The sequence below is a fragment of the Gracilinanus agilis genome, chromosome 2, assembly GCF_016433145.1.
Source record: "Gracilinanus agilis isolate LMUSP501 chromosome 2, AgileGrace, whole genome shotgun sequence".
In the NCBI taxonomy this organism is placed as follows: Eukaryota; Metazoa; Chordata; class Mammalia; order Didelphimorphia; family Didelphidae; genus Gracilinanus; species Gracilinanus agilis.
The window spans coordinates 154765717-154783250 of NC_058131.1; the positions used below are offsets into that span (position 1 = coordinate 154765717).

General features: G+C 37.3%; 1 protein-coding gene across 1 annotated transcript in view; it reads right to left on the minus strand.

The window, feature by feature from the left end:
* The window catches only part of FBXO16 (F-box protein 16), a 78821-nt gene that overhangs the window by 4195 nt on the left and 57092 nt on the right, over positions 1–17534 (minus strand). The window contains exons 6-7 of the mRNA XM_044660800.1: positions 13022–13254; positions 7907–8009 (exon numbers count right to left, since the gene is read on the minus strand). Of these exons, the coding sequence (XP_044516735.1) occupies positions 7907–8009; positions 13022–13254 (336 nt within the window). The remainder of the gene's footprint in view (positions 1–7906; positions 8010–13021; positions 13255–17534) is intronic.

Here is a 17534-nt window from a genome sequence, read left to right on the forward strand (position 1 = left end):
CTTCCTTCTTTCCTTCCTTCCTTCCTTCCTTCCTTCCTTCCTCCCTTCCTTCCTTCTTTCCTTCCTTCCTTCCTTCTTTCTCCCCCCACATCTCTTTCTTTCTTTCCTCCCTTACCTTCCATCTCAGAATCAATATTGTGTATTGGTTCCAAAGCAATGAACATGTTAAGGGCCAGGCAATGGGGATTCCTTATTCAGTATATCATGAGGTATCTCCATTCTTTTAAGAGAAATTTTAGGGAGCAGCTGGGTGGCTTAGCAGATAGAGTACCAGGTCTGGGGTCAGGAAGACCTGGGTTCAAATCTGACCTCAGATACTTCTTCTTATAGCTATGTGACTATATGAGCAAGTCATTTAACCCCCATTGCCTAGCCCTTACCACTCTTCTGTCTTGGAACCAGTACACAGTATTGATTCTAATTTTCAACAATTAGGTCTGAGGACAAACCCCAACAACTAAAGAAATGTTTGTTATGATCTGAGTATTTAGGACCCTCAGTGCAGTACATAAAAAGGCTGAGGGAGAAATTTGTTGCTGAAGTTTCAAGTAGGAATAAAGGACCTGTTTCTTATAGGTCAGATCTAGCTCTCTCCCATTTTTGTAATCTCCCTAAATCTGCTCTTTGCCCTAACTGTAATCTTTGGGTTTTTGACCTATACTGATTTTTCAGTTCTCCCCTACTTAGGCCTCACTTGTTTCTAGATCCAACCATGACCCCACAGTTTGCTTCTGAAAATTTTTTAAAAGATTAAAAATTTTAAACCCTTACTTACAATTCTTAAAGAGGCAAGGGGCAGGCAAATGGGGTTGAATGACTTGCTCGGGGTCACAGGGCTAGGAAGAGCCCAAGATCATATTTTAACTAAGGTCCTCTCTTACTCCAGGCCTGGTGCTCTATCCACTATGCCACTTAGCTACCCCTCTACTTTAATATTTTATTAGATAATACCTTAGATACACACACACACACACACACACACACACACACACACACACACACACACACACACACTCTGCTACTTTCCAAAATCAACAGTCATTCCTCATGAACCCCTATTGTCCTATTTCTCTGCTCCTATTCTAGGATAGCTATGTGTTCTTGAGAAAAGCCATGAAATCAACTTGAGCTGCCCACTATACATTTAAGTTCTCTAACTAACTTTTGCTGGGCCCTGACTGTTGCTCAAGAATCCTACTCTATCATTAATTTTTGACTCTCTGATCTCCTTCTCCTCAGTAACTGTTTATTTCCTTCCTGCTTTCACCCCAAACTGTATCCCACTGCTTATACTTAGAATATTTGATGGTGTCCTACTTTACTGAGATAGCAAGTCACATTCAGTTTTTCTCCTTCATTCCTCAAAACTTACCAACATCATCACTTATTCTCTAATTGCCCTTGATATTGTGAGAAGAGGTATCCCTACTTGTCACCTCTGGTGGGAAGGCTTACCAAACCCTTTTTAGGGCTGCTTATCCACCTTTGGGGTCCCCCTTTCACCCAGCTCTCACTTATGGCTCTAAGAAGCTGTAGGATGTACAGTGGTCAAACCCTGGCAAAACCATCATGGCAGGGGCTTTAAAGCACAGTAAGGTAACCCACAGCTCTCAAACTTGTCAGGTGAGCTAGGGGGGGTGTCTACTCCAAGCATGTGAAGATTTCTTACAGTGGAGTGGCTAGAAGAGAATAATTTGTTCCAGTGGCCATGAAGGCTGCTAAAGTAGGCTCTCTGGAGCATTTGGACCTTGGTTAGACATCAAAGATGACAGTCTTCCATTGTATTCTGGGTCACTGCCAGTCATCTTGACTTTTGTCCTGCCATTGGACATTGATGACTCTGGAAGAGAGAGTGAGGCTGATGACTTTGTCCAAGTCTGCCTCACTGAAATCCAACTCATGAACAACTTAAGATATCACCCTGTGTGTCATTGGTCCTCCTTGAAAATAGTGCATCGTGCTACAGTTAATTTCCTGTTTCCCAGTGTTCCCTGTGCCGAGGATGTGCTCCTTTCTTATTTTGGCTGTCCTTTTAAACACAACTCAGATTTCATCTCCTTTACTCGGGAATTCCCTGTTTTCACTCATACTCCATACATGTACTTAAGTTACCATTTTATGTATTTGATATGTACATATAATATCATATTATGAATTATAGTAATATTTATTTGTCATATTCTATCAAACTTTAAGTTTTAAAAAATATTTTAAACCTCTTACCTTCAGTCTTAGAATCAATACTATGTATTGGTTCCAAGGCAGAAGAGCAATAAGGGCTAGGCAATGGGGGTTAAGTGACTTGCCCAGGAACACACAGCTAGGAAGCATCTGAGGCCACATTTGAATGCAGGACTCCCATCTCTAGGCCAGGTTCTCAATTCACTGAGCCACCCAGCTGCCCCAAGTTCTTTGAATTTAAAGACTGTCTTAACTAGACTTTTAATCTTTTCCACAATCTAGCACAATGCTTTGCACATAATCAATAAATGAATGAATGAAGGCCTTGGTTTCAGAGTAGGACCTGTGAAGGACTGATAAGGCTATTGAAGAGCTGTGAATATTGATAAACTCATATAAATTTATTTCCAAGCACACAAAGACCCCAGTTCAAATCTTATCTCAGATACTAGCTGTGGGAACCTAGGCAAGTCACCTGTCTGTCTCAGTTTCCTCAGCTGTAATGGGGATAATAATAGCACCTATTTTCCAGAGTTGTGAGGCTCAAATGAGATAATGTGTGTAAAATCCTTAGTGTAGTACCTGGCACATAGTAGATAATATATACATTAAATCAACATCATCATGATTATAGTTACTACTTTAAGACAAAATTATACATATGATATATAAGCTATACGTATGGATATATACATATGTAAACCTTTAAAAATAGGTTAGTAGAAGCATATGACTTTATATGACTTAATTGATACACTGAATGAATTACTGAGCAGAGGAATTTGGTGATTTGGTAGAAAGAATGGGTTAGTAGATGGGTAAGTGATCTGCAAAACCTGGCACAAGATGCTAGCAATGATTTTGGGCTAGCAATTCAAAATACCTAGAATGTTAAAAAAAAAAAAACAACATTGACCAATTGGTTTATTCTTGTTAGTAATAATTTGGGGCCACCCCGAAAGTACTAAAATACTTATTTTCAGAAAATAACCAACAGCACCGGTGATCAAAGCATAATAAAACAATAAAATGATATCACACATATTTAATGATGCAGTACTAACAACAATAAACATTAACTGCTGACATGAAAGTGGGGCCAAGTGTAGTACAAGGTTCAAGATATGATCCCTTTGGCCTGGAACACAATATCAGAGAAATGTAGAATATAAAGAAAAAAACAGAATCATCCTATCAGTTCACTGAGGCAGGCATTTTTTGAATAGTTTAGCAAAAACAGAATTTGTTCCTAAGTGGAAGCTCAGTAATCTGTAGCAATTCCTAAACCTGGCAGGCAAAAATCTCATGAATAATTTGTATTTTTCTAGCCTTTATACAGTTCACTAAGTACTTTCCTTACAAGTCTGTGAGAAATGTCACCCCTCCTTTAAAAGTTGAAGAAACTGAGGCACAGAGAAATTCCAACATTCTACCTCTCTGCTTTCTCAATCCCAAGTGATTTTTTTGGTGATTTTATAGAGGCACTTCTTTTTAGTACAAACTCATACTTGTCTAGGTTCATTCATTCTACCAATATTTGATGAGTGCCAACTATATAAAAGGGGCTGGCTGGGATACAAAGAAGCTCTGGCCTCTACCCTTCTTCCATTTTATCCCCCAATCATTTCTTTCAAAGGTTAGAAAAATGCATCTATCCAAATTCACAATTTCTATCTAATACTTAGTGTTCAGCCCTTAAGTGAAAAGAAATAGTCATTTGATAACTGACAAAATATCTTTTCCTAACAGAAACAGGACTATCTGCTCAAGCCTGAAATGTCAGAGTGATGTATTTTTCAGAGCAAGATCAAACAAAAATGGACATGATATAGCAGGTACAACAAGCTCTCCTGGAGGGAAAGGAGACACAAGAATGTAAGTAGTGGATCTCAGTGGGAGATGATTGTGTCTCTGGGGTTCTTAGCCTTTCCCTCTTCTAGTATGGAAAATGAAATGCCATTGACAACAATAAATGCTGAATGGCATTCCATAAACACTGACAGTCGCATTGCACTCAGCAGAGGACAAAGTTTACCTATTACAATAGTCCTTTTCTGTCTGGAGGCTTAAATATTATCAAATAGATAACTATTATTAGTCATTGAATAACAAGGCTGTAGAGGCTGAAGGTGATACATATCAAGCAGGCAGACAGACTAGGCAGTTTATACTATGTAGCTGTATCAGAAGAATTTTATGTTAAGTGGAAATTGCAAAGGGGAAGAGGTAAGGAGGGAAAAAAAAGGATAAAGATGGGAAAGCAGGAGAAAAAAATGAAATGGAAAGAGAAAAGAAAGAACAGGAGGAACATTTATTAAGCATCCACTATGAGTAGCTAAGTGGTTCAATGAATAGAACACCAGGAAATCTTCCTGAGTTCAAATCTGGCCTCAGACACTTACCAGCTAGGTGACCCTGGGCAAGTCACTTAACACTATTTGCCTCAGTTTCCTCATCTGTAAAATGTGCTGGAGAAGGAAATGGAGAAGTATCTTTGCCAAGAAAACCCCAAATGGGGTCATGAAGTCAGGCATGACTGAAAAACAACTGATTATTCCCCCAAAAGCACCTACTATATGCCAGGCACTGTGTTAAGTACTAGGGATACAAAAAGAAGCAAAAGACAACCCCTATCATGAAGGAGTTTACATTCTAACTGAGGAATGATTTTTAAAAGTCATGGTACATGAATGTAATATAATAATATTACATCCTAAGAAACAAGGAATGTTCAGAGACAAAGGGGATGACTTCCACGAACTGATACCAACTGAAGTAAGCAGAACCAGGAATGTGATATACCCAATAGTTATGACAGTGTAAATGGAAAGAACAAGAAACTCTACATTAGACAATTGCTATATAACTATCAGGACCAAGCTTATCCCCAAAGATGAGATGAAAACAAGGCATCTCTCTTTCTTCTTTGCAGTGGGATGGGGTTCTTTTAATATTTTAATTTTTTTTATATTTTTTATTGAAAGGGATGGCTTTACTAGGTAGGTATAAGTGAGGGAATAAATATTTTTAGAAATCAAAATAATGTAAAACAAAATGTCAATGAATAATTAAAATACTCCCCCTTTTTTTTTAAAGAGCTAGGTAGCACAATGGATAGAGTGCCAGCCCTGGAGTCCAAGGAACTTGGGTTTAAAATATGGTCACAGACACTTCCTAGCTATGTGACCTTGGGCAAGTCACTTAACCCTCACTCCCTGATTGTCTAGCTCTCACTGCTCTTCTGTCTTAGAATTGATACTAAGACAGAAATGTAAGTGTTAATAAACAAACAAACAAATAAATAAAAACTGTGAGAAATGGAGATTGCCTTCTTATCACGGCTTGCAAGCATGTTTCAATAACCCCCTTCGAATGATACTCAGATGCTTTTGGAACCCTTCTGTCCTTTGGCAGCTTTTATCACACTTCTCCTGTCTCTACCCCACAACTGCCTCATCTTGTGAATGTTCTTTAAAGAACAGGATTTTATATGAAGACAGGGCTTAGAAAAAAGAGATAAGTGATGGGCTGGATCCAAGGAAATTTCAGTGTACAGGCATGCCCATGCTTCTCTAGCTCATTAACTGGTCTTTGAAACCTTAAATGAAACATTAGCAGACACAGTCATTTCATAGGAACTGTGAGCCAAACAATCTCACCATGAATGAACGAAGAAGCATTTACTAGGTGCCTACTCTGTGCCAGGCACTACGTTAAGCACAGGAGATGCAGATACAAGCAAAGACGACATCCCCTACATGATACTGCAATTGCAATTATAATAGGACATGACAAAACACATAGGGGAGTGGGGGCCAAAGGAGGACTGTTTTGAATGGGGACATTAAACAACTGGTTTACAATAGAGTCTGATTATAATTTTTTTCTGTCTGGACCTGTGAATTGATTGTTGTAGAGAATTCTTAGTGAGTAATGCAGATTAGCAGATGCTCAGCAACTTGAAGATCCAAGAAATTAAAGGGACTTGTTCAGGGTCACAAGATCAGCACACATCAGGCTTGCTCTCCATCACCTATACTCTGAGGCTGACTCTCTCAACAACTTGAATGCAAAATGATATTATTGAGAAGGTTTTATGTGAACCATATGAAATTTCTGAAGACCTCACCCTAGCCTCATTTAATTTATTTAAAAAATTATTAAGCAACTACCATGTGTCAGGCATTGTGCTAAGCACTGGGAATAAAAAAAGAGGCAAAAGATAGTCCCTGCCCTCAAGGAGCTTAAGAGCTAACGGAGAAAACAGTGTGCAAATAAATATATACAAAGTGAGCTTAAATAGAATAAATAGGAAATAATTAAAAGGAAAGCACTACAGTGAAAAGGGATCGGAGAAGGCTTCCTGCAGAAGGTAGTTGTGTGGGGCAGCTAGGTAGCACAATGACACTAGAGTGCCAGGCATGGACCTGGGAAGACCTGAGTTTAAATCTGGTCTCATATATTTCCTGGCTGTGTTACCCTGGGTAAGTCATTTAACCTCACTTGCCTAGCCCTTACCTCTCTTCTACCTTAGTATTGATATTTAGTATCAATTCTAAGACAGAAGATAAGGATAAAAAAAAAGAGGTTACATTTTGTTGGTCTGCAATATATTTGAGTATAATAGGACAAGCCGACAGTCTGAAAAATTAGTATTCACAATGGTAAAATTACAGATCTATTATAGTAGGTGAAAGGCATCCCCCCAGTACTAAAAGCTCACTATGCTCTTCTCTTACTTAGAGACAACATGTTATAGTGGAGAGAACACTGAATTAAAAACCTGGTGGAGTTCTAATTCCTCCACTTAGCTCTATATCTTTGGGCAAAGTAATTAAAATTTCTGCGTTTCTAAGCTTGAAACTGAGGCTGAGTCCTAAATCTACCACTAAGTAGCTCTATATCTTTGGGCAAAATACTTGACTTTTCTGAGTTTCAGTGACTTCTGGTAAAATGAATATAACCATATCTGTCTAACCTACCTGACCAGGTTCTGGAGATCAAATGGGATAAGGTACATAAAGTGTTTTGTCATCATAAAACCAATAAAGATAGGAGTTTGTTTCGTTTCGCTTTAACTATTGCCACTATGGGCAAAATGTCTTCTGGTTAAAAATAAAAAAGAGCTCTAAGACTTCGGTTCTTTTGATCAAGTCTTAATCAGATCAAGATTGCTTAATCTGAGTCTCCCCTTCTTTATATACAAAAAGGGAATTTTTCACCAAGGGGTTCAACTCCCTCAATGGTCACACAGCCAGTTGAGTATTAGAGGCAGGATTAGACGCCAAGCCTAGTGCTTTATTCCTTTTACTATATTGACTCTTATTTTGCCAGCTATAAAGAATATGGATTGGCAAAAAGGCAAAAAGGAATAAGGGAGGATCGCTAGAGGGGTGTTGAAATGATTATGGACACTAATATTTATCCTGCTATAGGGGTGGACTATGCTGAAGTCATGTAAGAATGGTTGCTATACAAATATATGTCAACTACGTCAACAGTAATAATAATTATAAACTAATAGTGAACAGCAAAGAAATGTGACTAATAATAAGAGCTAGCATTTATAGAGAGCTCTAAAGTCTACATAGCACTGTACCTATGACAGCTAAGGAAATAGTTCGGCATTAGAAAAACTGAACAGTTCTATTCCTCAGATAGATGATAGAGATTTAGCATTCTGTACTACTCGTGAGATAAAACACGGATATTCAGAAATACTTGCCAGTGATTGTGCTTTCCTCAGCTTGGCTCTGTCCTGGAATTTATTTTTCTTGTTATATGATTGTCGGCTGAAATCTGATGCCAATTCACTTCCTTTCTTCTTACTACAAATTGAGAAAAGAAGCACAGGCAAAAATTAAAATGGAGAAGTGTGTCAGTTTTTCGTAAGTGATGTGGGAACATCCATCTTTGGATTCAACAACTTTGATACGATTCAATTTAATATACATTAAGCAAAATCTAGGCTAGGTGCTAAGACTATAAACAATAAAAGTATTCAAGGAACTTTATATTTTACTGGGGATAGATATGAAATATAATATCTGATATGATATTAAGTAAATACAAATTAATCTGAGAAGAGTGAACACTAATTATTGAGACATCAGCAAAGACTTCCTGTAGGAAGTGGTGCTTGAAGGAAGCTAGGAATTCCAAGCAGACAAAGTGAGGTAGAAATGCACAGGAGACAGCCTGTGAAAAGTCCTAGAAACTGGGGAACAGCAAGGTGGGCAATTGGGTTGAAATTTGGAGAACAGTGAGGTGGGCAGTTGGGTTGAAATTTTGAGTGCATAAAGGAAAAGAATATGGGGAAAATAATAAAGAAAGGAGTCAGATTGCAGAAGGCTTTAAATGCCCCAAATAAGAGTTTACATTTCATCTTTGGGGAAATAGGGAGTCATTGAAATATTTTAAAACATAGGAGTAACACGAATCAGATCTATGGAAAATTACTTTGGCAACTTCCTGAAGATGGACTGGAGAACGGAGAGTCTAGAACAAGGGTGAACCAATTAGCAGGCTTAAGGAATAATCCAAGCAAGAGGTGATAAGGATCTGAATTACAGCCGTTTGAGAAAAGAGAAGGGGATGGATACAAGAAATGTGGAGTTCAGATCTGTAAGACTCATCAAATGGCTGAGTGTGACATAGATGGCACACACTTGTAATCTCTATCGCAAGGGTGGATGGGGAATAGCCTACAGTTGGTGGATTGCTTGAGGTCTGGAGTTCTGAGCTGCAGAAGGGCTAAAGTCAATTAGATGGCTTCATTAAATCTGATAAATAAAAAATTAATGTCCTCATTAAAACTTATAGGATTGGGGGCAGCTGGGTAGCTCAGTGGATTGAGAGTCAGACCTAGAGACGGGAGGTCCTAGGTTCAAATCCGGCCTCAGCCACTTCCCAGCTGTGTGACCCTGGGCAAGTCACTTGACCCCCATTGCCCATCTTTACCATTCTTCCACCAAGGAGCCAATACACAAAAGTTAAGGGTTTAAAAAAAATAAAAATAAAAATAAACTTATAGCATGAACCTGTAAAATCAGGCTGTCTGAGGAGAGACAAACTGGACCAGGTCAGAAATAAAACAAAGCTTCTGCTCGGTAGGGTTAGGTCTCTGAGTGACTACTGTAATTCCAGCCTGGGCAAAAATAAAAAGTCTCCCCCTCCAAAAAAAAGATGGTAAATGATTGGATATGAGAAAGGAAGGAAAGGAAAATATTAAAGATTCAAGGATGACTCTGAAGATATAAATCTAAATGATTAAAATAATTATATCTTAGTGAATGGTCAGCTAACCCATCAGAGGATTAACTGACAACTGCTAAGACTGAAGCATTGCTATAATGGGATGCGGAATAAGTGCCTGGGAAAGACAGAGATCCAAATTGAAGAGAAAGGTAGGATGAAGATTACAAAGGTAAATTTCATAATTTTCCCTGCCTTTAGATATTAATGGAAACCTTATTGGAGGAAATATCTCAGTATCTCAACATTAGAAGGAACCTCAGAAACCATATAGTCTAATGCTATATCTGAAAAATAATCTCCTCTATAACAGACACAAAATGGTCATCCAGCTTTTTCTTGAAGATCTTATGGGACAGAGAGTCCATAAAGTTCCCAAGGAACAGATTAGAGTATGGTAGCTCAATCATCCTTCTCATTCTGAACATGACACCTAAGATTGTATTAGCCTTTTTGGCCACCATATAATACTGCTAAGTCAAATTGAGTTTTGAGTCCATTATAAACCCAGATATTTTTTCAGTGAATTGTCATCTGGCAGCACTTTCTCCAGCTTGTATTTATGAAGTTGATTTTTTTGAAATTGTGTATAAGTACACATATCCCTATTAAATAACATCTTATTAGACTTGGGCTATTATTCTAATGTGCTGGGATCTTTTAGGATCATATCCTGCCATCTAATGTGTTATCTAGCCTTTCTGCTTTTAGGTCACTTGCAGATCTGACAAGCATGTAGTTTATGACTTCATCCAAGTAACTGAAAAGAAGTCAAACAGTTCAGAGCTAAAAAGAGATACCTTGAGTTCTCTCCAAAATGAAATTATACCAGTAACAACTACCCATTGGTTCTAGCTATTCAACCAGTTCTGAATTTATCTAACTATAGTATCATTTACTCAAGACTATATTTCTTCAACTTTTCCATCTTGCCAACCTACTTTGGCTGCCTTCTTACCCTGACATTCCTGTACCCCTGCTCCCTTGGCACCCATTAATGAGTTTCTCTGAGAACCTTCATTTTTGGAAAGGGCAAAGAGGAACCCAGTTCCTCTCCTAACTTTGCTTCTGACTCTCAAGACTTTGCAATCATGTCCCTTCAAAGGTGCTTCACCTGTCCCACCCCCCAACCTTCTAACCCCATTTTTTTGCCTTCTTCCATTAAAAAGTAATCTCGTTGAAGGCAGGGGCTGCCTTCTTTTTTTCCTTGCATTTGTATCCCCAGCATTTATCTCAGTGCCTGGCATACAGGAAATGTTTAATAAATGCTTGTTGGCTTTGACCTTTGTAAAATTTTTTTGCTAAAATCTAAAAAAGCTGTGTATTGATTACATTCCCCTGATCTGCAAGTTGAATTATCCCACCAAAAGAAAAGAAAAGAAAATGAAGTTAGTTTGCCATCTTCTGTTCTTGATAGACTATTTTGGCTTTTACTGATTATTGCTCTTCTCTTTAAAGCTCACGAACTATATTCTTAATAAAACTACTTTAGAATTCTGCCAAAAAGTGAAGTTAAGCATTCTCTTCTTTTTTTAAAAAAAAAATTGAGCCTGCATTTGCCTTTCTTCAGGTCTTGTTCCATTCTCTCCAAGCTTTTAAAGATTATTGATAGTGAGTAGTTTGGGAGTCATATCAGCAAGTTGCTTCAGTATCCTTAGAATAAGAAGCCTGAAGGCTTTACATTGATCTAAGACTTAGAAATATTATTATCTCTATTATACTCAACCTTTTCTGACATGCCTATTTGCCTACTCTATTAATTATGACTTGTTATTTGTCCTTTGTTTTTGAAGAGGACCAATAACATCATGAGAGTTGAATTTAAGTGAAGCAGAATTGTAAAAAATTGTTGGCCTCACTCTCTCTTCCAGAGACATCCAAGTCCAATGGCAGGACAAAAGTCAGGATGACTGGTGATGGCCTGGGAGGCAGTGGATACTTGGCTTCTTTCATGTCGGACAAAGCACCTGCTTCAGTGGCCTTCCTGGCCTTTGGGACATGATGTTTTGCTATGATTTACTGTCAAGACATCTTTGTGGGTCCACATTCATCTGGGTCTCACCACCAGTAAAAAGGTGGAAGTAGACAAGATGACCTCTAAAGGTTCCTTCCAACTCCAAGATAAAAAGGAGCTTAGAGTAGAAGGAGCACTGTTTATGGCACTGGATGGTATAGGTTGCTGGACTGATTGGCTTTAATTAACTGTTTTTCTTTGTTGAAAATCAAAGCTGAGTTCAGAAATAGGAAGGAAGAATGGTTTATTCAGAAGTGACAGTAATTTAAAACCAAAAAGGATTACATAAATAAAAGAAAACAAATATGAAATATTTGCAGATTTTATAGAAAAATATTTATGAAAATATAAATTAACTAATTGAAAACAAAAAGGATTAAATCAATAAAATACCAGCAAACTAAAGGAAGAGTAGACTGGCCAGAAAAAGTATTAACCTCAAGAGTTAGAGAAAGGAAGGGAATAAGCATACATTAAGAGCTAAGCAATTTACAAATATATCATTTGAGGAAAAGCTTAAGTAGAAGAAAAGTAAAATTAGTTCACCTCAAAGACTGGATTGAAGGTCTTCCACGATCTTGCTTAACTAACCTTTCCAATTTTATTTCACGCTAGCCTCCAGGTATCTATACTCTATGTTCAGTCCTAACTAGGTCACTAACTGTTGCCTAATCATTCTCTTATTTCTTCCACTGCCATTACCCCTATCTAAAGGGCAGCTAGGTACTGCAATGGATAAAGCACTGGGTCTGGAGTTTGAAAAATCTGAGTACAAATGTGGCCTCAGACACTTACTAATTGTGTGACCCTGGCACAACTCACTTAACTCTCTCAGTTTCCTGATCTGTGAAAGGAATTGGAGAAGGGAATGGCAAACCATTCTAGTATCTTTGCCAAGAAAATCCCAAATAGGATCTCGAAAAGTTAGACATAACAGAAACAAGTAAACAACAGAACATATAGGTTGCAATTCTTCAGTTCCTTTAAGACATAGCTCTCTTCCATAATGCTTTCCTTGATGTACATCCTACACTCACCCCCTTACACTAAAATAATCTTTCCCTGAGAGTATACTGGCAAATGTTTAGCAACTGGCTCTAGGGGTGGGAGGGTGAGGGAGGGAATATACTCATGACATACTTTAAAATTTAATCTGCGACATTAACATTTTCTCCATCACTTTCTTAATTCTAGACAATCAAACCCCTCTGCCCCCAATAAATCAAGATTCTTTATAGCATTTTGCTTATTTCCAAGGTGTAAATGCTCACACAATTGGGTTTGCAGGAGCTGGTGCCAGCACATATCTGCCTCTGCTCTTCCTCAGATTTCCTGATAGCAGTGTTCCTGGATCTTTTCTTTGTCTCATCACCTTCTACAATCATACTTTGTTGTAAACAGGTACATGCCTTCATTCCCAGCTCCCACCTTCCCCCATCAGACCTTCTTGGAGATAGGGACTATGTAATTTGTCATCTCCCCCAGGGCCAAGCGTATCACCATACAACATCCATCAGCTTCAACCTATTGTTTCCAAAAGTGTATGAGATAAGAAGGACACTAGCTTCTTACACCTGCCAGGCCTGCTCAATGGGGTCACAGTTGTCTAAGTAATTGAAGCGAATGATGTCAGTGGGATGCTTATCAGAAGAACGCCATGGTGGAAGGTCCCTTTCCCCTCGGTTAGTCTTCTTTCTAAATGAGCACAAGGAGTGAAGGGCAGATGAAGGGGATTGCTTCACTTCTGAAGGGTCACCTGATGCTGTACGTATATCGGGAACTATAAAATCATTTTTTGGTGGAGTCTAGGAGAAGAAATGACAAAGATATATGATGAGTGAGCCATCATCCAAAATACTAATAATACATCAGCACACATTTTGCCATTGCTACAGCTTATTCAACTTAATAAAGAAAACTAACCCACTCCTAACATCAAGGAAGTTCAGCATAATACATATGGAACTGATTTTTAGTTTCTCAGTTATTTTAGTTAGTTTTTTATATTTAGTTAGTTATTTTTATACAACTTTTTATAGATTTATTTTTATATAACTTTTTATATAACTTTTATATAACTTTAGTTAGATATTTTTAGTTAATTTCGTTCTAACTTAAGCACTTTGAGGATAAAATACCTAAGTTTCAAGAGCTATTTTCTGGTCTTTTAGGTAGAAAAGGACCCATTTACAGCTTTGATGTATTTAAAGTTGTTCAAATATCCTTCCACAGGGGTGAGATCTTTATTAAAATGTTTCCCCCTATGCATAATTTTGAAAGGCAGCATGGAGTGTGGATATTTATCTTAATAAATCCTTACCTCTGTCTTAGTATCAATTTTAAGACAGAAGAGTATTAAGAGCTAGGCAATCAGGGTTTGGTGTCTTGTCTAAGGTCATACAGTTAAGAGGTTTTGAGATATGAACTTAGGTCTTCCTGACTCCAGGCCTGGCACTCTATCCATTGTGCTACTAGAAACTGTCTATAAATTTCTTTCCTCAATTTTCTACTTTCCTTTTAATTTTGGTTACATTAGTTTTATTTGTACAAAATATTTTAAAATTTAATGTAATCAGAATAACCCATGCTTCTATCTCTTGTTTATTCATAAATTCTATCTAAAATCTGATAGGTAATATGTTTTCTGTTCTAATTTGCTTATATCTCCTTTTTATGGCTACGTCTTGCATCTACTTTGATCTTGTCTTGGTAAATGATACACAATATTGTTCTATATCTAGTTTCTGCCACACTGCTTTTTAATTTTCATATCAATTTTTACCAAATAGTGAATTCTTATCCCAAAGGTTTAGATGTTTACTTTTGTCAAACACAAGTCTACCATAATCTTTTACTACTATTATATGTCTGCTCTGTTCTAAAGATCTACTTTTCTGTTTCTTTGCTCGTACCAGATAGTTTTGATAATTACTGCTTTATAAATCTCCTTCTTTTACATTTTTATTAATTTTTATATTCTTGACCTTTCGTTCTTCCAAATGAATTTTATTATTTTTTTCTTGTTCAATAAAACAATTTTTTTTTGTAATTTAATTGGGATGACATTGAATGAGTAGATTAGTTTAGGTAGGCATGCCATTTTAATTATATTGGCTCTGCCCACCCATGAACAATGAATATTTCTCCAATTATTTAAATTTGACTTTATTTGAATAAAAAGTGTTTTATAATTATGTTTATGTCATTCTTGGATTTGTTTTGGTAGGTATACTCCCACGTATTTCATTCTGTCTATGGTTGTTTTAAAAGGGTTATCTCTTACTATCTCTTCTTGCAGGACTTTGCTGATGATTTATGTGGGTTTATTTTATATCCTGCTACTTTGTTAAAATTATTGATACTTTCAATTAATTTTTAGTTGATTTAGTCTCTAGGATTTTCCATCTATACCATCATATTGTCTATGAAAAGAGATATTTTATTACATCTTTGCCCTGATTCCTTCTATTTCTTTTTTTTCCTTTTGCTATTGTTAACATTTCTAATACAATATAAGAAAATGTTGGTGGTTAAGGGCATCTTTATTTCACTTCTAATCTCAGTAGGGTTTCATAGAATGACATGGACAAAAATCACACAGAATCTTTCAAATTTCTTTAGAATGTAGGTGGTGATCTACTTGTAGTTAAATGGTACAATGGATAGAGCCCAGGATTTGGAGCCAGGAAGACCTTAATTCAAAACTTGCCTCAGACACTAATTAGCTATGTGACCCCAGGCAAGTCATTTACCCTCTCTCAATCTCAGTTTCCTCATCTGTAATATAGGGATAATAATAGCACCTACTTCATAGGTTTATTGTGAAGATCAAATGATTTAACATACAGAGTTTTAAAAACCTTAAAGCAATATTTAAATATTAGCTATTGTTATATGAGAGACAGCAGGGTATTTAGTGGATTAAATGATGAACTTTGAGGAAAAACTGAGTTCCTACTTTTAACCTTATGGACTAATTAGCTGTGTGGCCAGGAGCAAGTCACTTAACCCTTTTGAGATTTGAGGGATGGTGGGGAGGTGGGGAGAAGCAGAACAGAATAAAGATTTATAGAATTTCCACTGTGCCAGGAACTGTGCTAAGTACTTTACAAATGTTATCTTATTTGATCCTCACAGCAATGCTTTATGATGATACTCATTTTACAGTGGAGGAAATTAAGGCAAACAGAGATTAAGTGAGTTGAGAGTCACCCATAGCTAGTAAATATCTGAGGCCAGATTTGAATTCAGGTTTTCCTGACTCCAGGCCCAGAGTTCTATCCATTGAGCCACCTTATTGCCTTAGTTTCCTCATCTGTAAAAAGAGGAATAATAATGATTGTTAGGGCACATTTGGAAAGAGCACCTATACCAACAAAATCAGATGCATCAAAGCATTTCACTAGAATCTCAAACCATTTTTTAGTGCTCCCCTCCAAAAGCATTCCCCATAATTTGGTGGAAATGTTTCAGTGATATTCTGGAGACTATTTCTGACATTCTCAGGTGAATCCAAGAAAAACTTTCTTTTTCCTCTTTGTGGAAAAAATGAAAAACACTGTTCCAGGCTCTTACAGTGGACTCTGATGGGAGTCTAATAGTATCAACTAAACTGCTCCCAATCCTGTCCCAACCTGCTATTGACCTCAGCTTTGAGGAATCTGGGAGAGTAATTCTTTATTTGCATATTATCTAGCAGTGTGGTCTAGAGTTAAAGGCATCAGATTTTCAATCAACAGATCAGGCTTTGAATCTTGGCAACTACGCTTATTTAGAGGAGTTTGGGTTAATGACCACAATAACAATTCACATTTATGTAGCATTTAAAAATTTTTACAAATGATTTCTTCACAAGATAATCCCAGTTTATCTTTGATTCCCTAAGAATCTTCTAAGAGTTTGTTACTAGGACAGTTAGGTAACCAGGCTCAGAGACAGGAGGTCCTGGGTTCAAATGTGGCCTCAGACACTTCCTAGCTGAGTGACTCTGGGCAACTCACTTAACTCCCATTGCCTAGCCCTTATCGCTCTTCTACCTTGGAATCAGTCTTCAGCATCAATTTTAAGATGGAAGGTAAAGGTTAAAAAAAGTTTGTTATTGTAATAAATAGAAGTATGCCCTGATTTGAAAAGAACGTGATACAAAATGGAATTTACAAGAGTTGGGAGGCTGGGGAAGAGACTTTCTGACAATTATAAAAGGCTATGATAAGATTTCTCCAACCAGCAAGCTTCCCTTGGACTTTGAAAATGTCTGCTTTTCAAAACTGATTTATATATAGTAAATTGGAACATGTCTACCTTGTGAAGAACTTTTTGTGCGTGTATATAGATACTATTCTCAGGAAAGACACACTCAAAGTTTTCCTACTGCTTATCCCAGGGTCTAGTTGATGACTGCAAACATTGGGACACTACTGGGCAATTGGGATAAAATTATTTCTGCACCATTTATCTTCTAAAATAGAAGAGTAGAGGTAGGTACATGGTGCTCTGGCTAGAGCACTGAGCCTAGAGTCTAGAAGACCTGAATTTAATTCCAACCTCATACACTCATTAGTTTGACTCTAGGCAAGTAATTTAACTTTTGTGTGCTTCAGTTTCCTTAACTGTAAAATGAGGATAATAGCACCTCCCTTCCAGGGTTACTGTGGGGATCACAGTATATTTGTAATAATATTTGTAAATCACTTAGCATAATGTCTAGCATATAGTAGACACTATATAAATGTTTATTCCCCTTTCCTAAAAGCAGAGTACATATATTATGCATTGCCGAGATGCTACAGCAATACAGACATAAATGCAATAATTACAATATAGCAATTGGGGAAGGGAATTCAGAATTGGGTTTTATCTGTAGGGAATCTTCCCCTACCAATGCAGTTCTGCAACTGCCTGACAATTTACGGCTTAGAGAATTGTCTTTGGAAATTAGATGTTAATAAGGATTTGACAAGTCATACAGCTAGGATCTCTCTCTCTCTCTCTCTCTCTTCCTCTCTCTCTGTCTGTCTATATGTCTCTCTCTCTCTTTCTCTGTGTCTCTGTCTCTCTCTGTGTCTCTGTCTGTGTGTGTGTGTGT